A 23,394-nucleotide genomic window follows, 5' to 3' on the forward strand; every position below is an offset into this window, starting at 1 on the left:
TCAACGTTTCTCAGGATGGGGTCACTCTGTTGCCTCAATTCCCTTTCCCTCATGGTCTTCAACTCTGTTCCTCTCCATCAGCCATCCTGGATTGGTTGCTCCCTCCCTGGTCCTTGGGCCTTGCTGAAGTCTTCCTGTCATACATTCTCACTCACACGCGCTGTAGCTGTGGTTGGGCACAGTGATGCCCCGCCTGCGCCCCAACGCACACAAACCTCCAGTGTGAGCTGCTGAGCCCCTTGGCTCAGGCTGAGGTTCCTACCTGCCATGCCCAGCACCTGATGTTCGGTCCGTAGAGGTGCCAGGTGCTGTGTTAAGGGCTTGGTGGGTGATTTCTCGTTAATCCTCAGCAGTCCAGGAGGGGTGGGTATCATTTCCATTCTAACAGACATGGAAATGGCTCAGAGGTGTGGGCCCTGACTTGGTCACCCAGCTAGTCAGGGAGGAGGTTTGATGTCCACTATGGGGGGTCCACTCTAAGGCTTTTAAGCAGAGCTTTTCAGTGCATCGGTGACCACCTGCTGGGTGCTCTCTTACCTGTTATCTGGCTGAGGGGTGGGAGTGGTGGCTAGAGCTGGGGCACCCATCCCCTCCTCTGGTTAAGGTCCCGCAGTGGGAGGTGTCAGAGCTGGAGCATCATCCGGGCTCATGTGTGTCCAGAGGCCAGGAGTGTCTGGGTCCTGGGCCTGGCTGCGTGGGGGCTGGGCCCTCCTCCTCTTCTCTAGGCCTTTTTAATGCTGAGGAGCTGCCCCAGCGCTTAGAGCAGTGGCTTCTTAGCAACCCTGGTGCCGCTTTGCATAATCAATGAGGCTTCTCCAGCCTGGGGCAGGAGTGGTGGGGGAGGTGGAGCTGACCTTCTGGGGGTTGCTCGCCACTCCTTATAACTGGCCTCTTCCCCACTCACCTCCATGTCTGCTCTTCTCTGCCTCCTGACATTCAAATGGCTGACTGCGGAGGAGTGGGGAAGGGAAGGGGCGTGTCATCAGCTGCCAGAGCCTGTGACCTGAGATGTCCCCGGCTCACCCGGAGTGGTTCTACATTCTCTGCACAGCCGCGCGTCTGGGGCAGTCCCCAGGATGGAGTGCTCCTTCCTAGGGCCTGAGCCCCGCTTCCTGACGTCCTGGTGTCTGATGATGTCCTCCCTCTGCTTCTGTCCCCAGTTCTGGCATAAAGCATGCTTCCATTGCGAGAGCTGCAAGATGACACTCAACATGAAGAACTACAAGGGCTATGAGAAGAAGCCCTACTGCAACGCGTGAGTCCTGCCTCGGGCAGGGGCTGGGCGGGCACTTCGGCTCCCTCCCCGCTTCTTCCTTCCATTCTCATAACCACCGGCTGACATTGCTGAGCGCTTCCACACGCTGCCTGATAAGTATTAATCACATTCGTCCTCACCGATGCTGGTTGAAGTAAGGGCTGTTATTCCCATTTTACAGGGAAGGAAACTGAGGCTTGGGGAACGGAAGGGACTGTCTCAAGATGACATGGCTAGTGAGAGGCTAGTTCAAACCCAGTAAAGGGAGCAGGTTCTTTCCACTGCACCTGCTGCGGGGTCTGTCAAGAATAAGTCACCTGCCCTGTTTCTGCCCAGTTGTGTTCTCTGCTTCGCCCTCCCTCCTTCCCCTCCCCATAAAGCTGTAGACTCTCTCCTTCCCTCACCCGCCTCCTCCCCAAGGGTCTGAGCACTAGGCTTTGGGGGCCCCTGGCCTCAGCCCTTCCTGGTCATTTTTTGAGAAGTAGGGCAGCATGAAGGTGTGGCCTGGCCTGGGGCAAATGTCTTCCCTACCTTGTGAGGGAGGCTGTGGAGTTGTCCTGGCCTCTGTTCCTTCTGCACTGGGACCTGCAGCCTAGCCTGCTGTGGGGAGGGGGGTCCCCCCATAACATCCCATGCAGTTCCAGAGAAGGCAGCACCTTCCATCTTCGGGCTGAGCTCAAGCGGAGCAAGTGCAAACCAGGCAAGTCCAAGCACGTACAGGACCTCACAGCCGTCCTAGCAGGTGGGGGCTTCGGAAGGTCAAGTCACTTGAAGTAGGTGGTCAGATCAGTATTCAAAACAGTTCGGTATCTGACTTGAGTCCAGGTTGTTTGTTTTTTAAAAATTTTCCATCCGGAGGCTCTTTGCAGCTGAAGTTCACCCAGGAGTAAAAATTTGGGACTTGTCTAAAAGGGATTGGGGCTTAAACCTGTTTGAAAGGCAGTTTCTCCCTTACTGCATCCCGCTCTCCTGCTAATACCCCACCCTCATCTCCTTGGGGGTTTGATCATTTGTCAGCATTTATTGCCTGCCGGCTGCTGCCTGCCAGCCTGTGCCAGGTGCTGGGGAAACAGATTTCTGATAAAATCTCACACCCAAGAAGCAGCACGGAGTGTTGTCCCTTCTGGGAGGGATTAGGGACGCTGGGAAGGTTGCCTGGGGTAGGAGGAGGGTCACTGCTCTGTCCTGGCTCCTCCTTCAGCTGCCCCTTCTATTAGCTTCCACTGGTCCTCTTCCCGGTCCAACCCCTCCCACCCCCCAAGGGAAATGGGACATTCTTAGAATTCTTAAGGGCTCAACAGGAGTCCTGATTCTCTGCCACTTCCGCTTTCCCTTGGGGAGTGGGGTGGGGTTCAGCAAAGCCAGAGGCCAGGGCAGTTAACCCCTTGCTTGCTGGACCACTTCAGGCTATGTTCTGGGCATGAAGGCTCCTTAGGGGACAGCTTCTTGAGCCTCCACCCCTCTGCCCCTCCAGGCAGAAGGCTGGCAGAGCCCTGAGCCTGGTGGGTGGCAGGGACCTATGCTTCTACACGTCCCTTCCTTAGACTCCGGTAGCCTAGAATTCAGTGAGCACTGGGAGTTGGAGAAAGAAATCAGAGGCTTGTCCTTGTTTTCTCTGCATTTTCTCAGCCTGCTGCCAAAGTCCCAGCTTACTTTTTCCACCCTCTTCTGGGGAGGCTGCAGCGAGTGGGGGTGGGGAGCAGGGTTTGGGAGCCCGGGGGAGGCAGAAGATGTCACGCCCCTCCCTGAAGGCTGCTTCCCCTCTCTCTCCCCTGGCCCCCAGCCACCGAGGCAGGTTGACCCCTCTCTGTTCCCCCCCCCCCCCGCCCCACCTTTACACCGATAGCCTCTGCCTGCCCAGGTGACCTTCGGTCCAGCTGGGATGTTCTGTGGGAAGGAGCCTGGATGAGGGCTGAAGCTTGGGGGATTGGGGCCTGGCTGTGTCTCCAGCTGTAGTAGTGCCTTTTCCCAGGCGCTCACACTCCCTCAGCCAGTGTCTGCTGAGCAGCTGGTCTGTGCCGGCGCGCCAGACATGGGATTCCGGGGTAAACCAGACGCAAGCCCGGCCTGCAAGGAGCGCCCTCTGAACCTGTCTGAGCCTCAGTTTCCCCATGGTTATGAAATCCTACCCAGGGATGCTGGACCCTAGACCCAAGAGTACTGAGCACCTGCTGGGTGCTTGGCCCCGTGCTGAGTGTCCACTCCCATGCCTTCTTGTTTCTTCCTGCCTGCGGCCCCAATCTCCACTGACATTCAGCTTCCCGAATCCTGGGGTTTGCAGGGTGTAGCTTTGTCCCGATTCCCATTCTGGCCTTGCTTTGTGGACCTCATGTCTGCTTCATTCCTGGCAGCACCTCCTGCTCAGAACCCTGAGGAGCAGGGAATGTCTCCCTGCACTTTGCCAGGGAGTTGGGCCCCCGGGGGCAGGAGCGTGTGGCTTCCATGTGCAGGGAGGCCTCTGCGCTCTGCCTGTCTCTGGCTGGTCCCTGAGCCAGGGTCTTGCAGGGGGTGGTCAAGAGAGAAGAAAGCTGTCTGTCTTTCCCCAGTGGCTTCTCAAGACAGATTTAAGTTGTGGAAAGTGACCGTAAGCAGCAAAAACGCCTCTTCTTGGGCTGGCCCGGTGGCGCAGCAGTTAAGTTCGCACGTTCCGCTTCTCGGCAGCCCAGGGTTCGCCAAAAGCCATGCTGTGGTAGGCGTCCCACGTATAAAGTAGAGGAAGATGGGCATGGATGTTAGCTCAGGGTCAGTCTTCCTCAGCAAAAAGAGGAGGATTGGCAGTAGTTAGCTCAGGGCTAATCTTCCTCAAAAAAAAAAAAGCCTCTTCTATTTCTCTCCTTGCACCAGATTTGTTTTGGGGCGAGGCAGGGGAGAGAACACAGACCAGAGCTCCCAGCTGGGCCCCCCAGCCCATGGTAAACCTCCACAGACAGGCGCTTACTCCCTTTCCTGGTGCGTACCCAGACGCATGTGCCGCCAGGCAGGGGATGGGGAGAAGTGCCCGAGAGTCGAATTCAGTGCGCTGTGTTTGTGTTCACACTTCCTAGGCCAGAGCCACCCAGGCCTTGCTATGGCAAGCTGGAGGTGTGCGTGCCTGCTTTGGCACAGTAGCCAGCAGTGGAAGAACCACTATTAATCTCATTCTTTCTTGAGGCTTCTAGGTAGGTGAGGTGCTTGATTGGTTAGAGGAATATTCATGCCCTTGATTATTTGTTTCATAAGCTACATTTTCAGAAAGTGAAAGTGGGGCAGATGTGTCCACACAGACAAACCTGCCCCTTCGTCTCCTTGCCGATGGTCTGGGAGTCTGGAGGTCAGGGGCCAGTGGGGATGGGAGAAATGTGCCAGTTCCCTCCTCCTCGAATGAATCAGTGTGGGGGGCCGGGGCACGAATCAGCGGAGGCTGCAGACCTGAGGTGGCTTTACAGGCCAGGGAACCAGTTTTGGGGTGTCAATTGGGGAGTGGACATGGGTTGAAGAAGAAAGAGGGGTCCTCAATTGCAGCCTGCCCCTCTCTGCTGACTGCGGATATCTGGGGTCTGCCCTGCAGTTTCCTTGAGCTGCAGGCTGAGGGGTTGAGGAGGATGGAGGTATCTCTGGTGAACCAGGGCTGTGGTCCTGCTCCTTCCCCTGGGCCTCAGAGAGTGGGCTGTGGCCCTGCCTGGTGGGGCTGGGTGCTCGAAATGTCTCTGGATTCTAGCCAGCTGTCTTGAATTCCAGCTGCTCTTAGGGGCTGGGGCAGTAATGGGCAAATCTAGGACTGGGGCCTGGGGCTTTCTTGCCTTTCCAGAATTCTCTGCCTCTGTCTGGGAAAAATGGGATCAGATGTCCTCAGGAGCTGGGGTAGCACCTGGAGTGGGAGTGGAGGGGTCTGTGTTTGGGATGGGTGAGGCAGGCTCAAAGGGGCATCCACAGTGGCCAGATGTGGCCTCTAGGCAGCCCCTGCACCTCCCACTGCAAAATCCTTACTCTCAGAGATGTCAGGGCCTTAAGGAACCTCGCCTCACTTTGCTTCCTGACTCCTCTGTTTTGTAGATGAGGAAACTGAGGCCCAGGGTTTCCATGCCTTACTCAACTTGGCAGAATCATTTCTCTTTATGTATTGTCATCAGGGGCAGGTGCCGGCTTTGATTTTTCATTTTGTCTGCAACCCCTGAGGGCTGGTAAGTTCTTCTTCACGTCTAGCCTTGATCTTTCTGGCTGCTCATTTTTTTTCTCTAGTCAAACAATGCCTCTTTGTTGCTTCCTATCCCCACCATTTCAGCCCCTCAGGCCTGGGGACTGGTGAGAAGCTGGGTTGGAAGGGAGCCCTCCCCGCTGCCCGCCTGCCCGCCCATGGGCAGTGTTCCCAGCAGGGGAATCAGCAGCTCCTTCCAGAGGCAGGATGTAGGGGCTGTTTTGTTTTTTTTTCCCTTTTGGTAAAACCAAAGACTCCTTGTTGCTTTTGTTGATGTAGTTTTGTTCCTCCTTGAATAAAAAGCTGTGGTTTTTGAAGGGGTCCCAGGCTGGAAGGGGCGAGGTTGCGTGTCGAAAGAGGGAGCCGGGCTTTCAGGATGTCTGGTCTGTTCTTGTTCTGCCTCTGGGACGCAGCTGATGGCAGCGCCAGGAGTGCCCTGCAAGTTGTCCCTGTCACCAGGAAGCCCCTAAGCAAGAGCCTTGCAGCTTCTCACCTCCTCCCTGTCCTCATAGTCCCTCAGAGCACGAAGGGGACTCCGAAGTCTGCAGGGATAACCCACGAGGGGAGGGGCCCTTCTCCTGCGTCCCCACAGGTCATTGTCTGGACTCTTCGGACACCTGTTTTAGAAAAGGTTTAGGGAGTAGGTGGCTTCTGACTGGGGGTTCTTTTGTAATGGCCGAGCTTGGAAACTGGTTGGGTTTGGAAGATGAAGGACTTTGTTCTCCACCCACCCTGCCACGCACATCCTTCCTAGAGCCCTGACGGCTGGGGGTGTACCGGGGTCCCCCTGAGAGACAGATGTCAGCTGCCCTTAGCTGGCGGCACAGCTGTGGTGTAGGGGAGGGTGCAGCGGGCAAGGTCTCTGTCCTTGACGCTGAGCCTCAGTTTTTTTATCTGTGAAGCAGGCACGGTGATAACGCCTGTCTTTTCTAGCCCAAAGCCTTATGGCGGATTTCAAGAGAGAATGTGCACAGGATACAGTATTTCAAGAAGTCACTTTTTGTGCCTGTCAGTTCTCCCAGAGGCCTAGGCTGCTGCCAACAGCTGCTTGATAGCCCTGCACCATCCTTGTTCTCGCCCTCAAGGATGCCAGATCCCTTCCGCTGCCCCCAGGCTTCCTGTCCTGGGGGCTCTCTCCATGCCTCTCTCTTTCCCAGAGTAGCTATCAAGGGTGGGGAGGGGTATCAGCAGAGGGCCCACCCCTTGGAATAATTAACAAGGGTGGGTGCAGGCTGGCCCACAGAAGGGACAAAGAACAGCTGTGCTCTGGACCGAGCTCCAGGCCAGGATTGGGATGCCCGCTTCTCCCCACCCTGGCCTCTTGTTCTCTCACCATGGCCCAGTCTGTTCGTGGGGCTGGGGTGCCAGTGGGGTCACTAGCCGGGGCAGGTGGCCCCTCGTCTGTCTCAGTGCCTACATTGGCGTACACATGCATCCATTCATCTCACCTGGGATCTGAGGGTGATGAGGGGGCAGCTTCACCCCGAGGGCAGAGAGGGAGGGAAAAGGTAAAATTCCCAGCACTTGTTTCTGGAAAGGGGTCAAATCAGTTGGAGCCCTCTTCAAGGGCAGTCATGTTGGTGGGGGAGGGGCCCAGCACTAATATTCTTGTCTCCTCCCTGCTAAAAACAAACTGTGGCACCTGTCTGCCTCATCTAAATTGTCTGCGAGCATCCTACAGACACAGTCTCCTGGTTTTGCCCTCGTGGGCTCCTCCGCTGTTGAGGACACCCTTGCTGTCTGTGTCTCTTCCCCCACCCCCACAGACTCTCTCTGCTGCTCTGGCTGCTCTCCTGCCTGGAGCTGAAGATGAGGTTGCCATGGGAACCTGAAGCGCAGCGAGCAGGGGAAGGAAAGGCAGGGTTGTCTAGCCAGGGCTGGGGACTGTGGGGAGGGACAGGGTTGACCTAGCAGGAGGAACATAGCTGGTGCTGCGTGTCTGCCTTCTGCTGGCCTGGGCTTGGGGTTTAGGAGCGGGGGTGTGAGACTGGAGGCTCTGGATCTCCTCTTTAATCTGGTTAATCTGATGCAGGATTAACGCCCCCCTCCTCCTGCCGGATTAAGTCGAGTCGACATCTAGGCTGGTCCCCTCTTCCTTTCTGATGGAATTAGTGTTCTGGCTGTAGGGGGCTGAGATCTGGGGGGTCACAGAGGCTCCAAAGAGAGGGTGAAATATTCGCCAACCCCATCTAGAGGCACTGCATTTAGGGGGGTCTCCTGAGACCCTTCTGGTGGAGTATAGGGGGTGTGTGAATGTGGCCTGTAATGTGAACTGTCACGTGTGGACTTGCTGGCCTCAGTGCAGGAGACATGCGTTGCTGCAGAGAGCCCGTCTGTAGATTCATCGTGTGTGAGGGATAACAGCGTGTGTAGGAGCAGGGCAGGGGCGCGTGTCGGGTGCATGCGTGTGGCTGTCCTTGGGCCACTGGAGTTGTCACTCCCTTTTCACCCTGTACAATCAGGCAAGTGGGAAACCCCAGGTTTGCAGACTGGCTCCCGAGCACATGTATTTGCCAAGCCGGCCAGCCACCCTTCCCCACCAGATGCTCCCCAGCGCCATCTTCTCAGAATTGACCCTTCGGGCTCGGGGCCAGAGCTGCCCTGGAGGTCTTCTCCTCCATCCCCTGCTTCAGGACCTAACCTCCCTCTGCCACGAGTCTCTACTTACAGATGCTCTCCTCACCACACCTGCCACCCCACGATGCTTTCAGAATGCTCTGATTTGGTGGGAGGGTCATCCCTGAACCCTCCCTCTTAGGACCTCTGGGCCAGCCAGTTCTGCTGGAGATCTTACTTAGATCTCTCCTGCTAGTCTCTTTCTGGTCTCTGGGAGCAGACTCCTGCTTGATCCTCCCTTTCTCTGGAACTGCAAAGGAGTTGTGAATGGAGCTCCTCAGCTGTGGGTGCCCTGGCTGTGTGGACCCAGGCCAAGCCTGGGGGCTGGGCCCACAGCCTTAGCTTCACCTTCATCCCGGGGCCATTTCCATTGCCAGCTGCAGGCACCTGTGTTGGCTTTTCAGTCTCCTCCCTCTCTCTCTCCCTCTGCTGGAGGAGCTGCGGGCCCGGGCTGACCTGGGAGGCAGGACCCAGGTGGGCAGTGGAGGCTAAAGGGAGGGGCACAGCTGGCATCACCTAGGTCCAGGACAGTGAAACTAGCCCAGAGGGAAAAGGATTTGCCAAAGTCACCCAGCGACTCCGTGGCAGGGCCAGAGCCTAGCCCTGTGCCCTTTCTAGTCACACCCCCCTTTAGTTTAGTTCACCAAACCGCACGTCCTGCCCTTCGTAAGTGGTGGCCGAGGGCTGTGTTAACGGGTAGCTCTGGCTCAGGGTGGTGCAGGCGGCTGGAGAACACGCCAGGTTTGGTGAGCGCTCAGAGGCAGGAGGGCAGCTCACATCCAGCTCCAGGGCCAGGGCGGCACATGCCTGGAGGGAGGCCGTCCATATCTTACCTGGGGACAGCCTGCGAACCAGGCATCTGCCGGTGGTCACAGCTGTGATGGGGTGTGGTCACCTAGGGCTAAAAATGGCCAGAGCTCGGCTCCTGCTCAGAGAAGCCGCCCACCAGTCCCTGAAATAGTTGAGAACCGTGTGGAGCCCCAGCCGCTTCACATGCCAGTAGAGACACACAGACCGCAGTGACTCAGGCTGCCTCTCCTCCGGCTGATTTGCTGGGGGACTTTATGAGACCCGGGGGCGTGGAGGAGGTCCCAGTGCTAGTCCCAGCCCAGCCTCAACACCTGGCGTGACATTTGTTTATTCAACAAATATTTATTGAATACCAGCTTGGGAGCTTGGGATAAATCAGTGAACCAGAGGAGCTTGGGATAAATCAGTGAACAAAAGAGACCAAAAAATGCCTCAGCTCATAGAGAAGTAGTGGAGAGAGAAGACAGGAAACCGATGTGATGAAGAAGTTAATTATGAAGTCAGTGAGGTGCCCGCCGCCAGCCCGCTGTTCCCTCCTCTGGGAAATGAGGGCTTGGACCGGACGGTCCTGGAGGTCCCTGCAGGCCCAACTCTGAGGGCTGCCCTGGTTCTTGCTACCTCCACGCCAGCCCTCTTTCTGGGGGACAGACCCCTGGTCTGTCCTGTGTCTGGAGATTGGAGGGTTTGGTTCAGGCTCCTGGGCCCTGGGGGGATGAGGTGCGAGTCTAGATGCCACCACTTACTGGCCTGTGCCTTGGCCACGTTGTTTAACCTCTCCGAGCCTCACTTCTCCTACCTGTCGAAGGAGATAATAGGGCAGTTTTGAGAATTTGATGAACTAAGACATGTATGCCCTTAGCACAGGGCAAATATCAACTGTTGTTACAGTGTTGTCATCTGTCACCCGAGCGTGGCCTCTTTTCTGACCTCAAGCTGATCCCTCCAGTTAAGTTGAACCTTGTTAGCTATTTGAAACACAACTGGATGTGTGCATTTTCTCTCTCTCTCACCACCTCCTCCAGGAAGCTCCCCTGGATACATGTGTCCCTTTCTCCTTTACTTCTGTCTCTGTATCCCTCCTGGCCTCCTCTGCCTGGTTGGTCTCCCTGTCTGGTCTTAGGTTAAAGCTTTGTCTTGACCCCATGCCCATTCTCCCCAGTCTGGCTGGGCCCTCCTGGGGGGTCCCGGCCCCCTCAGCCTCTCCAGGCGGTAGATTCTAAGGCATGGATTATCCTCAACAAGGGTGATCTGAAACCCACAGACAGTGTCCCCATGGCCTCCCTTTGGCTCAGGACAGTTCTCCGTGGCCGGCCAGCCACTCGGGCCTGATGTGTCTTCCCAGGTCAGCCCAGGCTGAGTCTGAGAAATGCTTGCTTCCCCTCGGCCGTGGGCCATGGATGGTGGTCCTGCTGCTGGGGCAGGGCCAGGGGCTGCCCACAGCTAAGAGGTAGTTGCCAGGAGAGCGTCAGGTCTATGAGAAGCCTAGAGGTTCATGCCCCTTCGCCACAGTAACCCCCACTCTGCTTTTTCTGTCCTGCAGACACTACCCCAAGCAGTCCTTCACCATGGTGGCTGACACCCCGGAAAACCTCCGCCTCAAGCAACAGAGCGAGCTCCAGAGTCAGGTGAGGGGGCGGGGCTGGCGCCGTGGCCTGGCAGGGAGGGGGGCTGTTGTAACCCCTGGATTTGGCAAGGGCCCCCTCCCTCTGTGGTTACTCAGCAAGGCCAGGATGCAGAAATCCTAGCACTTGCCCTACCTCCCCTCCCCCGGTTGCTTCATATTTCCTGACTTTATCAAAGGAGCGTGGGAGAGCATGCTCCCCTTCCTACCTAAAGTGGGTTGAGGGGTGTGGGTGTCTGATTCCTTCTGCTCTGGGAGATTTCACCTCGGGCTCCTGAAGACCACCTCTTCTAGGAAGCTGTTCCCTTCTTCCTCTCCGCTCACACCCACCCTCAAAGGAGGGAACCCACCTCTCCAGGCTCATGCCGGTCTGAGGCCACACAGCCCCGCTCTGCAGTCCTCTCCCCAAGCCCCTCCACGCCTCAGAGGGTAGGTTGTGAAGGGGAGCTTGCCTGGGGGTCTCTCGTGCCTTTGTTTCCTTGGGCCTGATTTTCCTCAGTGCCTACTGGGTGGGTGGGGTGGACACGGCTGCAGTTGGGGAGGAGTCGGGGTTCCTGTCCTGCGGAGGCCGTGAGGAACAAGAGAAAGGTCCAGAGCCCTGAGACCAGAACAGCTAACCCTGCCTAGGGCTCTGGGGGGGCTTCTGGGACAAGCCTGGCCTGGACTGGGGGTGGGGTGGGGCAGGGCTTCAGCAAAGACTCCTGGGGAGCCTAACCAAGAGGGCAGGGCGCCCAGGGCCAGGAAAGTGTTGTGGAGGATCCACCTGGGCCACAGAGGGGATCTGATGCTTCCAGAGCGGGGCTCCGACTGCCTGATCTTGATGTCACCTCCCTGGGTCCCTGGCTCCCAGTAGGTCACATGAGGGTGAGCCAGCCCTGCACCGCCTGGGGCTTCGCATGCATTCTTGCATTTAACCCTCCAGCCACCCTGTGAGGGGAGGGGCTGTTTTTCCCATTGTACAGATTAGGAAACCAAGGCTGTGGACGTGAAGGGACTTGCTAAGATCATAGAGGTAGCAGCAGAGATAATAGCAGTATTGACAGCTGACGTAGTAATTGCTTAATGCTCTGAGCATATCAGCTCAGTCGTCCTCGCAACGGCCCTGTGTAGCTGGCAGGATCATCCCCACTTCACGGAAGAGGAAATGGCTGCTGATGACTTTGAATGCCCGTCCGTCTAACTCTGGGACTTGCGTTCTTTCCAGTTTTCCATCCAGCTCCCTAAGGAGAACTGTCTCTACCTTCATAATAAACACAATAGTCCCTTAAGCTGGTGAGAACTTTTGTAGCTTAGCAAGTGCTTTTGGTTCCTTTACCTCATTTGTCCTTGACCCTGCTCTGGGGAGCTGAGGCCAAGAGACACACACAGTAAGTGAGGTCTTTGCTTCCAAATACAGTGACCTTGACTGTGTGCAGCCGGGGTGGGGTTTGAGGCTCAGGCCTCCCGTGTGTCCCACAGTGATGGGGAGCAAGTGAGGAAAGCTAGTTTGTCCCTCGCAGCAGCTCATAGATGTCAGCCCGGGTGGGCCCCCCTCCCCCACACACACACACTGTGGCGGGAAAGCTGCCGTTCCTGGGGAGCGGGTGTAGATACCAGACCTTGGCCAAGAGGAGGGCCGGGTGGCCCAGTGGGCAGGAAGAGGGTAGAGACAGCCTGGGGCCTGGGCCTGGTCTGCACAAGGAAGACCGGCCCAGGCTCCCCGTCCTATAGGGAGCCCACTAGGGCCGGGGGTGGAGGGGGCTTCACAGCGCAGGCAGGCCAGAGCATCGCAGGGTAACCTGTACTCACCCTATAGCTTGAGAGGGCGGTCAGAACCCTGAGTGCTGGGACCTGGGACCTGGAGGAAGCAGTGTGGGGGGGGGGCAGCCGGTCTTTGGGAAGGTGCAGGCCCAGAGGTGTGGGATTGTGTGCACACGCTCAGGCAGGGGCAGGAGACACAGACCCACAGCCCTGCTTTCAGGAGGGGGAATTCAAACCGCCTAATTCTCTCCCCCTTTGCTCTTTTTGCCCCTGGAACCCGATCCCTGAGGGGCGGGGTCTGTGGGAGGAAGCCCCTCCTGCAGGGGGTCTGAAGGCTTCCTGGGCACCCTGCGCTCCCTGCTCCTTGGGGGGCCTGGGCCCCTGCTCGCCTCCTGGGTTTCCAGGCCCCTGGCTCTCAGGCAGGCTGGGGACATCATGACGGTGGCAGTCACTCTTCCTTAGGTCCTCACTCAGGGCCAGGCCCTGACCTCAGTGAAGCCTCACATCCTCCTGAGGAAGGAGGACATGGTTATCCCCTTTGTGCAGAGGGGGACACTGAGGTTTAGAGGCCACGCCACTTGCCCTGAGGCGGACGTCAGCTCTTGGTTCTTACGGTTCTGCAGCCACAGCACCAAGCCCTGGCTCTCGGGCCGCAGGTGCACACATCACCAGTGGGTCTGGGGGCTTGTAGAAGGCAGTCTCCGCCAAGGGGCTTTTGGTTGGCAGTTGTTGGTGGGACCCCGGACTCCTTGGGGCTGGGGCTGGGATAGGCTGACAGCAGAGGCAGGGGCCCTGCCCACCTGCAGGCCTGGTTTTGCCTCCCATCGCCTCCCCAAGCTGTGCGGTCTATGCCTGACCACCCGCCTCGCAGTGTCTCTCCTCTTGGTAAAATGGGGACAGCATGCCCAGCTGCCTGGAGGGCTGGGGCTGGGCCCGATGCTCTGAGGCTTGGAAGGGCTGAGTGGGCCTGGCTGGGGGTGGTGACAGGTTCTGGTTCCCGAGGCCCCTGTGGGGGCAGGGCCAGCTGGAGCCGCCTGTGCTGGCAGGAAGGGAAGTGAGAGCCCATCTGCAGCCCTGCCCCACCCACAGGGCGTTGGCTGCTGTCTTTCCAGGGTCCCCTCCTGGGCCTGCATCATGCGGCTCAGCCCCTCTCAGTCTCTGGGAAGCTGCCTGTGCTATTTCAACTTTGTTTTCCTATCTCTAGATTGGTTCCCAAAATGGTACTTTGGGTGTCTGGGACACCTGGAACCTCCCCTGCGGGGGAGGTAACCACAGCGCTGACCAGAAATGACCCTCTGGGTGGTCCTGCCCAGGCCTGGCTGAGCCAGGGAACTGACAGCTGGGGCCCAGCTGCCCGCCACCGCCCCCCCCTCCCCCCCCCCCCGCAGCTGTCCCACACCACCCCCCAGCCCCAGGCTGAGTAGATGCAGCAACTTTGGGCTGGGGCTGAGCTGGGGGTGTCTGTGCAGCCCCCTCAGCTCAGGCAGAAGTGCAAGGAGAATGTTCCTTTTCATTTTTTCCCTCATCGTCACACCTCTACCGTCCTGTGCTGTCCCAGCACAGTGTGGGAAATGCCACAGGGGACAGGACAGTGCAGCAGAGCCCCGTGCCATGCCCTGGGACAGAGTTCCCGTTCTCCTATCTTGGATCCTGTGACCAGCAAGGCATACCCATGTCACTCTTGCCTGAGCTGGCTGAAGGTCAAATCCTAGATCTGCCACCACTAGCTGTGTGACCTTGGGCAAGTTATTTAACCTCCCTGAGCCTTAATGCTTCATCTGTAAAGTGGGGATTACCTCTCTCCAAGGGTTGTGAGGATGTTAGTATATATGAGGCATTTAGAACAGTTCCTGACATAGAGCTGGCACCCAATAAATGTTTGCTATTGCTGTTCTTCTGGAAAGGAGAGGAAATGCAACTTGGGCATGATGAAGCTGAGGAATGGACCTTTTTTTTTTTTTTTTATTAATGTTATGATAGATTACAACCTTGTGAGATTTCAGTTGTACATTTTTTTTTTTTATTAATGTTATGATGGATTACAAGCTTATGAAATTTCAGTTGTACATTTTTGTTAGTCATGTTGTGGGTACACCACTTCCCCCTCTGTGCCCTCCCCCCACCCCCCCCTTTTCCCTGATAACCACTGATCAGATCTCCTTATCAATATACTAACTTCCACCTATGAGTGGAGTCATATAGAGTTCGTCTTTCTCTGACTGGCTTATTTCGCTTAACATACTACCCTCGAGGTCCATCCACGTTGCTGTGAATGGGCCAATTTTGTCTTTTTTTATGGCTGAGTAGTATTCCATTGTGTATATATACCACATCTTCTTTATCCAATCATCAGTTTCTGGGCATGTAGGTTGGTTCCACGTCTTGGCTATTGTAAATAATGCTGCGATGAACATAGGGGTGCAACGGACTCTTGAGATTTCTGATTTCAGGTTCTTAGGATAGATACCCAGTAATGGGCTGGCTGGGTCATAGGGTATTTCTGTTTTTAACTTTTTGAGAAATCTCCATACTGTTTTCCATAGTGGCTGTACCAGTTTGCATTCCCACCACCAGTGTATGAGGGTTCCGTTTTCTCCACAACCTCTCCAACATTTGTTGCTCTTGGTTTTGGATGTTTTTGCCAATCTAACGGGTGTAAGGTGATATCTTAGTGTAGTTTTGATTTGCATTTCCCTGATGATTAGCGATGATGAACATCTTTTCATGTGTCTATTGGCCATATGAGGAATGGACCTTTTGATGATGGCTCCCAGAACTGGCCATTTTCATTAGCTCTTCTCCCCATCTGCGTGTGTCTAATTGTAAGACTGATTTCTTGTTTGGTAGAAGGGGCAGGTTACCTAGTGTGTGGGCCCAGCACATAGTAGGCACTAATAAGTGGAAATTGTTGGTATAGTATTTTTTTTTCAATAATTTATTTTTTTTAAAGCCATGACCTTTCCCGCTTCTCTTGGGTCAGCGAGGCAGTTATTTTCCAAATTCTGCCGCCTGTTTGTTTGGGGATTTTCTCTCTTCAATTCATTCATCGTTTGCCCAGTAAATACTTATTTGTACCTGCTGTTTGCTGGGTTGCTTGACAAACAGGAGAGATCCAGGGAGAATAATTAATAGATCTACGTATAAAAAGGAGAGTTTTGTTGGCCAGGGTGGTTTGGGCCTGAGGACCCTCAGGTGTCAGTCCTGGCCCTGCCTTGGGCGCGTCCAGGGTGGGAGGCCCAGGCGGCTCCCAGGCAGGGAGTCGTCCGACCACAGCGCTGAGTTGCACCCAGACCCTACCAACAACTGGGTTGAGTGACCTTGGGCAGGTCCCTTCCCGCCTCAGAGACCCCTGTCACTTCCTGGTGAGCTATCCCACATGAGGGCCAACACTCCTGCTTGGGTGACAAGGGAGCCCTGTTGGAGGGACTCTGGGCAGGGCCCTTCCCACGCTCCTGGCTCCCCACCCTTTACCCCTGCCACCTGCTCCAGCACCAAACGGCCTCTCGAGAGTCTTCCCCACCTAGATTCTCCATAATCAGGGCCTGCAGGTGCTTAAAAATGGTCACCAACTCCAGAGCTGGGAGGGCTTTTAGAGATAGCTGAAAAGCCTGCTGATCAGGGGACCCAGAGAAGGAGACTGACTTGCCTAGGGACACACAGCAAAGTGGTGCTGAGCCCAGGCTCCCACCCTTTCTCGGCCCCACTCCACCCAGCTCTGCCCTGCCGTCTCTGGGCCCCCTGTGCCAGGAGTGGCATGAGTTATCCTTCCGCATCAGGGAGGGAGAGGCAGCTCCTGAGCCTGGGAACCAGCTGATGTCATTGCAGTGTTGCCATGGTGATTATTCCCCTGGATTAGGGGCCTGACCCTTTGAGGCCAGGAAGTGGAGGAAGGAGTGGAGACTGGCAGTTCTTCAGCACTTTAATGTTGACAGAGCACTTTCACACTTGGGCATCGGTACATGCTGAGCCCTGCCGTGTGCTGCTTCAGAGCCGCTGAAGTCTGCACCATTGATTGGAACGGGTGGTACTGTGATCCCCATTTTACAGATGTGGAAGCTGAGGCCTGAGAGATTACATTATTGGCCCAAGATCACTTAGCAAGGGTCTCCGGGGGGACTGAGCCTGGCTTAGTACCAGCTCCCTCTGGCTCTTTGCCCATGCTTGGTGATAGGAAGCCTCCTCCCCATATTTTAACTGATTCTTATGGCAACCGTTTTACAGTTGAGGAAACCTAGGTGGGAGGTTTTGGATTTGGGGCTTCTGCATCTGGAGCTCCGTATTTTTGCTTCTAAGTGCCTTGCCTTCCCTGATGCCCCCTTCCCAGGGTTCCCCCCAACACTAATTGTCGCCTGCTGGCCAGGCCTTCCTGGAAGAGCTGATGCTGGGCTGTCCTCGGCCCTTGGGTGGGTTGGTACCTGTACCCACTGTGTTAACTTCTGGTCTGGTGGGAACTGGCAGATCCAGGCCTTTGTTTTTAGTCTGGATCAGAACAAAGGAGGTTCTGGAACCTTTTAGGAAGAAGAACCCCATGGATGGGTGAGCCAAGGCTCCAGGGGATGAACAAGGACCCCTGACCCCTGGCAATGTACAGAGGAACTGACAGGTGTGGCCATGGCTACGTTCGTGTGTGCTGTCGGTCGGGTCAGAGTACAGCTCAGCGCTGCGGCCAGATGCTTCCATGCCTGGGAGCTGCCTGGGCTTGTCATCCTGGAAATTCCCAAGGTCCCAGGCCTCATGTCCTGGGCTGACCTGCTTCCAGGACAGTGCAGCCCCCATGGAGGAAATCCAGGCAGCTGGTGGGGTTTGGAACAGCTGGCTGCCGAGGAGGACAGTGAAGGCTCTGGAAGCCAAGGAACATTTCTCTGTCTCATGGGCATTTCCAGCCTCCATTCTGTTCTTCAGAACACCCAGGGGAGGACAAGACAGTCCTCGTATTTCAGTTTCTTTAGAGTTCAGAAGTCCTTTCTGATGTCTGACTTGAGTACTCGAGTTTCGGTGGAATTCTCGGAAGAGACGGGCAGTGGTAGGGTGGCAGGGCCTTTCCCCTGAGCTTGGAACCCTGTTCTGAAGTGCTGTCTGTCCCCCACCAATTTCATCTCCTCCCGTGGCGTTGACCTCAGAAGCTGGCCTGGCAGGCTCCAGGAAGCCACTGGGGCCTGTCAAAGGCTCATTGATTGAGTTTTCAGAATGGCTGTCTCACCACCCTCCTTTCTGGACGCCAACTTTGTCCCTTGGCACAGCTCTCACTCAGCTGGTCGCTTAGAAACTCCCCCGGCCTCTCCGCGGGTAGGGCTGCATCCTGCCTAGGGTGAGGGCCGGGCGGTCTTTGGAGCTCTGGAAAGAATCTTCTTCCTATAGCTTTCAGGCAGGATGGGCCGGCGGGGAGGGATCAGGAGTTAGGCAGGCAAGGGTTTGCATCCTGGGGCTCTGGACCTTGGCTGCTAAGCTGTGTGACCTTGAGCATGAGACTTTGTCCCTCTGTGGCTCAGTGTCCTTTTCTGTAAAATGGAGCTAATGATGGTGTATAGTAAGACTCAAATGGGACAGTGTGTGTAAAGCATCTGGTGTGGGGCCTGCCACTCCCATTGTACTGTATACATACTCGTGGGTTATTATTATTAGTCTGACTCTTTTTGGCCAAGGCTTCTGCTTTGAGCTGGGAAGTGGATGTCCCTACAGGGGGGATTTCCGTCAGGGTCTCTCTCCTGGCCAGTTGCTGCCTCAGAGGTGGCCACAGGCCGGGGCCCCCTCTGCTCCTGCTGGCTTGACTCCAGCCCCCTCCTCGGCCCTCCAGGTGCGCTATAAGGAGGAGTTTGAGAAGAACAAGGGCAAAGGCTTCAGCGTGGTGGCGGACACGCCCGAACTCCAGAGAATCAAGAAGACCCAGGACCAGATCAGCAACGTAAGTGCCCCTGCTCCCCGTGCTTCCCACGCTGACCACTGCCCTCCCTTCCCGTTGCCTCCCTGCCAGTCTGGCAGACATGAACGAGGCCAGTTCCCAGTTCTCTGTGGCCCTGCTCTCCTGGGCGGGCCTGGCTGGCGGCTGCTTGAGCAGAGGGAAGGGAAGGGTTTGGAGTTCCCACATGCCTTTCTGTGTGCACCCCCGGACTCCCCTTTGCCACCCTCCGCCCACATGGCATTTCCACCTTGAAAGGACTGTACTTTTGGGGGGGTGCAGGGAGGGTCTTATGTGCCGAATCAACCTCCCCCACTCTCTGAAGGTTTTTTTTTCCTGGTTATGGTGGGTGTTAGGGTACAGACTGGCTGTTTTGTCTGAGCAGAAAGGTCAAAACTGGGTGGCAGAGGTGGGGAGAGGCCGGCCTCCCCCTTGTCTGCTTCTGGGTGCTGACTTGTAGTCATTTCCGCTCTCCCCCAGCCTCCTCCCCCACCTCGCTTGCTCTTCCTTCCTGTGTAAAAACCCCAGCCAGCTTTGCCCGCTGGCCCCGCACGCCCTGGCCTGGGCCCTCCTGGGCCCAGGACAGTCAGCACTGGCTGTGGCAGGGCTTGGTGTGGAGAGTGGCTGCTGGATCCACAGGCCCCATGGCACCTGTGGCCAGGGAATAGGCCTTGATTTCCTGCTTGGCAGAGCCACAGACCAGCAGCCTTGTGGCTCTGGGCTTGTGGGGAGGCTGCCTAGAGGGTTCGGGTATGTGGGGGCAGGGCACTGCTGTGAGCCACAAGCACAGGATATGGGCCACAGGCCAGAGGATGGGTCCTGGGCACAGAGCGGCTAGGTGTGCCCAACCAGCCTGGGCTATGAGGTCCTACAAACGAAGGACTAGGCAAGTGGTTGTCTTCATGTTGGTAACAAGAAGGGGTTGGTGAGTTGCGCAGTGTCACTCTGAGCTCAGGGACTCGGGATGGAGGCTGGGAGAGGGCCTGGGTTTCAGGTAGCCCACCTGGCATCCGCCCCCTGGGCTCCACATCCCTCCCCACCCCTCCACCCAGCCTCCTTGGTAGGGTGCTCCTTCTAGAAGTTGGCTGGGCTCTGCTTAGAGTGGATTCCAGCAGTGGCTCAGGGGGGTTTCGTGAGCCAGGGCCCAAGCCAGTAGAACCAGCCATGGCCCAGTCTGTGGCTGTCGAACTTTGACTGCAACCGACAATGTGAAATACATTTTACACCAGGACCCCCCAAACAGGCGTGTTTGTTCACTTAGAGAGAAAACAGGATCAAAACTTTGGTGAAGGAGTCCCTACTACTTGGAGTGCATTCAGATATTTTCTGTTGTGTTTTGTTTTGTAAAGATGCTGGTTGAGCCTCAGCTAAACGGTTTCACAACCAGGTTGTTGACCCGCAGTTTGAAATGTGTTGCTTGAGGAAATGGAGTGCTTCCCTTGGGCTGGGAGGGCATGTCCTTGAGGGCTGTAATCCTTCCCCCCCACCAAACAAAAGCCTGTCTCAGTTGCTTCTTCATCAGCCTGGGCCTGGCCTCACCCCTGGAGCTTCCCCCATGTTGCCCAGACCTCCCAGGGGTAAAGAAGGGGTAAAGGACGTTCTGTGTCTTGGAGGACCTTAGAGGTCTGTGTCTGCAGGAAACTGGGAGGGAGGGGAGGCCTTGGGTGATGGGGAGAACCTGGGATGGCTCACAAAGTGGGATCTTGACTCTTCCGCCTCTGTGGCTTTTTACTGTGAAGACTTGCCTTTTATCGGATGCTTGCTCCCCGCCTACCATGCCAATCCCCCTACATTCGCTCGTTGCTTCCAGCCTGTGGGTTTTAGAGGGGGAGGAGACAAGCAAACCCAGTCATCCCTGCCTCCCTTTCAGGAAGGCTTCCAGAATACTCCACTTCCAGCCTATTGCACCCTCTCTTCTTCCCTCCCCCGCACTGGTTATTGGAGGGGTTGTCTGAGGAGCCCTAGTAACAGAACTCAGTGCGGCTGAGACATCCACACCTCCGGAGATAAGCATCTTCTCCTTAACCACAGGGCTGCAATTAGCTGATTGTCCTCTGCTGGGAGATGGGGGAGGTGGCTTGAACCTGACCTGCTTCTGCTTTTGCAGCTTCAGCTCGGGCCTGTGAGGTGTGACCACAAAGCTGGAAGGCTCGGGTTTAGTGAACGCAGTTAGTCTGTTGAACGCGGGCCTCCAAACGACTGGACTAGAATCGCTGGGGAAGGTTTATTGAACCTGTGGGCTCGCAGGCCTCCTCCCCAGGCCACCTGAATCAGCATCTCTGGGAGGGTGGCCCAGGAACCAGCATTTTAAACACATTCCCTGGGTCGCTGTGGTGCTCACTGAAGTTTGAGAATCATCACCTAAGAGTCCGAAAAAGCTTCCCCAAGCCCTGAGTGAGAGGCGCCAGGCCTGGCCGCACCTCAGAACCCCCAGGGAAATTTAAACCACACTGAGAGCCATTAAATTGTCCCACCTCCAGAACCGTTGTGGGAAAGATGGTGTTGAGAGCCACTCTTTTTGTTTTGTGTCCAAAATAGTGTTCCTGTATGTAGCTTGTCACTCACTTCCCAGGTTAGCACCAAATGACTCCTGGCAGTTCCCAGAGGTCAGACCATCCTGCAAAGAGATGAAGGTTTGCCTCCCTGGAGGAATATGCCGCAGACTAGAGGGTTTACCAGCGAGAGCATTTTAGAAACAAGTGTCTGGGGCCGGCCTGGTGGCGCAGCGGTTAAGTGCGCATGTTCTGCTTCTCGGCAGCCCGGGGTTCTCTGCTTCGGATCCCGGGTGTGGACATGGCACCGCTTGACAAGCCATGCTGTGGTAGGCGTCCCACGTATAAAGTGGAGGAAGATGGGCACAGATGTTAGCTCAGGGCCAGTCTTCCTCAGCAAAAAGAGGAGGATTGGCAGCAGTTAGCTCAGGGCTAATCTTCCTCAAAAAAATTTTTTTTTTTAAATATTTAAAAACAAGCATCTGGTCTCCCTGGGTGGTGTTTCAGCGCACTGGGTGTCTGTGATCTGTCCTCAGTCCTGCCCAGAGGTGAGATGGTGAGCGGGTAGAGCCAGTGACTGGAGGGATCCCAGCCTCTGTCCTTCAGCGATTGGGTGGGCCTCGCTCAGCCTCGGTTTCCTCATCTGTAAAAACGAGGACCCTCGGCCGTACCGTCAAACATGCTTGCGAGGAAAATGTCAGGTGCTTGGCATTTGATAAATGGTTTCCATGATTGTTACTTTAAAGGCAGACCTGTCTGCTTTCTAACTGTGGCTGAAGGAGGGACGTGGAGTAAGTTTGGTGAAGTGTGGCCATTGTCTAGTACTGAGAATGTGTAGAAAGTTTGGAAGCAAGATCCTTGTAAGTTACACACCTGTGGTAATTGTGTCCTCATTAAAGGCATCAAAGGGGTGAGAAGACAAGGCCACACGCTCTGGGGTGAAGTTTACCCCTTTGGCATCCTGGCTTCCAGTCAGGAGCTCCCATGGCTGTGATGGCCGGAAACTTTAATTGCTGAGGCTGCCTTAAGGGGGCTACTGTCTTCAAGTAGAGAAGCTCTGCCTTTATTTACCAACATGTTTACTTATATGTTGATTTTCTGTATATAATTTTGAGTCGGTTCACTTTTTCTGTGAGACATAACACCCAGTAACACATACAGTGAACACCTGCGCGCTCACCATGCAAGTCAAGAAGGAGAACATTACTGCACCGCGGTCAAAACAGAGTTTCCAAAGTGTTAAAACCTAACTGATGTAGTGAGCCCCTGTCATATATGTAACTTAATTATCGGAAACCAGCGGGAGGATGCGACAGGCAGAGGTGATGTCTAGTCAGTGAAAGAAAGTGCTGGATATAGTTAGATACAGAACTGGTTAATGTCCTACAGGACCATAAAGTCATAAACTCTGGCGATATGCTTGCTATAGGCAGAAATCCTTTGCGTTTCTCTCAGTCAAAAATAATTAGCATATATTCCTTAAGTTAGCTTCAGTCTTTGAGTCTGGGCCTAATCAGTAGTAGATGGAGAAGCCAAACAAAATTCCATCCCCAGAGTCAAATGGCCTGAAGGCAGGCTTGTTGGCCAACCCTGAAGTTTAATTTTTGAAAGCTTGTGCTGTTCTTTTCGTATGTCACTGTGCATTTCTGAACACTATAGTTTTGTTTTTCCTGATTTTGAACATGTAGTATGTATTCTTTTGTGTCTTGCTTCCTTTTGGGCAACATTGGGTTTAAAGATTCATCTCCATGTTTGCATGTAGCTGTAGTTCATTCTTTTCTGTTGCTGTATAGTATTCCGTTTAATGCTTATACTGCATTTTATTGATTCTGGTGCAGATGGACGTTTGGATTGCTCCCACGTGCTATGGACATCCTCATACATATTTCCTAGTGTTAATGTGGAGTGGAGTTGCTGGGTCTCAGAGTGTGTGTTCCTTCAACCTTACCAGATAATGCTGAACTGTGTTCCCAGTGGCTGTGCTGGTTACCCTCTGCCAGCAGAGACGAGAGGTCCTGTCGCTCTACGTCCTTAGGCTTGTTCCTCACAGCCATTTTTGACTGCGTGTCATGGTATCTCATTGTGGTTTTAACTTGCATTGCTCTGATAACTAATGAAGTTGAGGACAGATTTACGTTTATTTTAAAAACAAAATATTCTTAGTCTCTTGTTTTTTAAAAAAACAAATGGGTTTTTTTTTTTAGATTGGCACTTGAGCTATCTGTTGCCAATCTTTTTTTTTTTTGGCTTCTTCTTCTTCTCCCCAAAGCCCCCCAGTACACAGTTGTATATTCTAGTTGTGAGTGCCTCTGGCTCTCTTATGTGGGACGCCGCCTCAGCATGGCCTGCTGAGCGGTGCCATGTCCGCGCCCAGGATCCGAACCAGCGAAACCCCGGGCCGCTGAAGCAGACCCCGCGAACTTAACCACTTGGCCACGGGGCCGCCCCTGTTAGTCTCTTAATAGGGAGCCGTACATCATGGTGGTTGAGGACTAAGGATCTGATGTTAGGACTGGATTCTGCCTTACCCACCACTTCCCCACCCCCTGAGCCTTGGCTTCCCCATCTGTAAAGTGGGGATGATGATGGTATGCTGTTCTCGGGCTGACTGAGGAAAGGAAATGAGTAATGCCTGTCAGGGCACAAAATAGGCCCTCAGCAAATGGGACACATTGTTGTGAAAAATAGACTCTGTCCAGTGAGTTGATTATTCCACTGAAAGCTTGATGCTCACCCATTAGCTGTGACGTAGAATCATGTGAGAGCATCGTGTGGAGAGTCAGACTGTTG

At 55.2% G+C, this 23,394-nt stretch overlaps 1 protein-coding gene across 1 annotated transcript in view; it reads left to right on the forward strand.

The window, feature by feature from the left end:
- Positions 1-23,394, forward strand: part of LASP1 (LIM and SH3 protein 1) — a 40,716-nt gene that overhangs the window by 6,440 nt on the left and 10,882 nt on the right. The window contains exons 2-4 of the mRNA XM_014833613.3: positions 1,161-1,255; positions 10,396-10,480; positions 18,011-18,118. Coding sequence (XP_014689099.3) covers positions 1,161-1,255; positions 10,396-10,480; positions 18,011-18,118 — 288 coding nt within the window. The remainder of the gene's footprint in view (positions 1-1,160; positions 1,256-10,395; positions 10,481-18,010; positions 18,119-23,394) is intronic.

The sequence above is a fragment of the Equus asinus genome, chromosome 13, assembly GCF_041296235.1.
Source record: "Equus asinus isolate D_3611 breed Donkey chromosome 13, EquAss-T2T_v2, whole genome shotgun sequence".
NCBI lineage: Eukaryota > Metazoa > Chordata > Mammalia > Perissodactyla > Equidae > Equus > Equus asinus.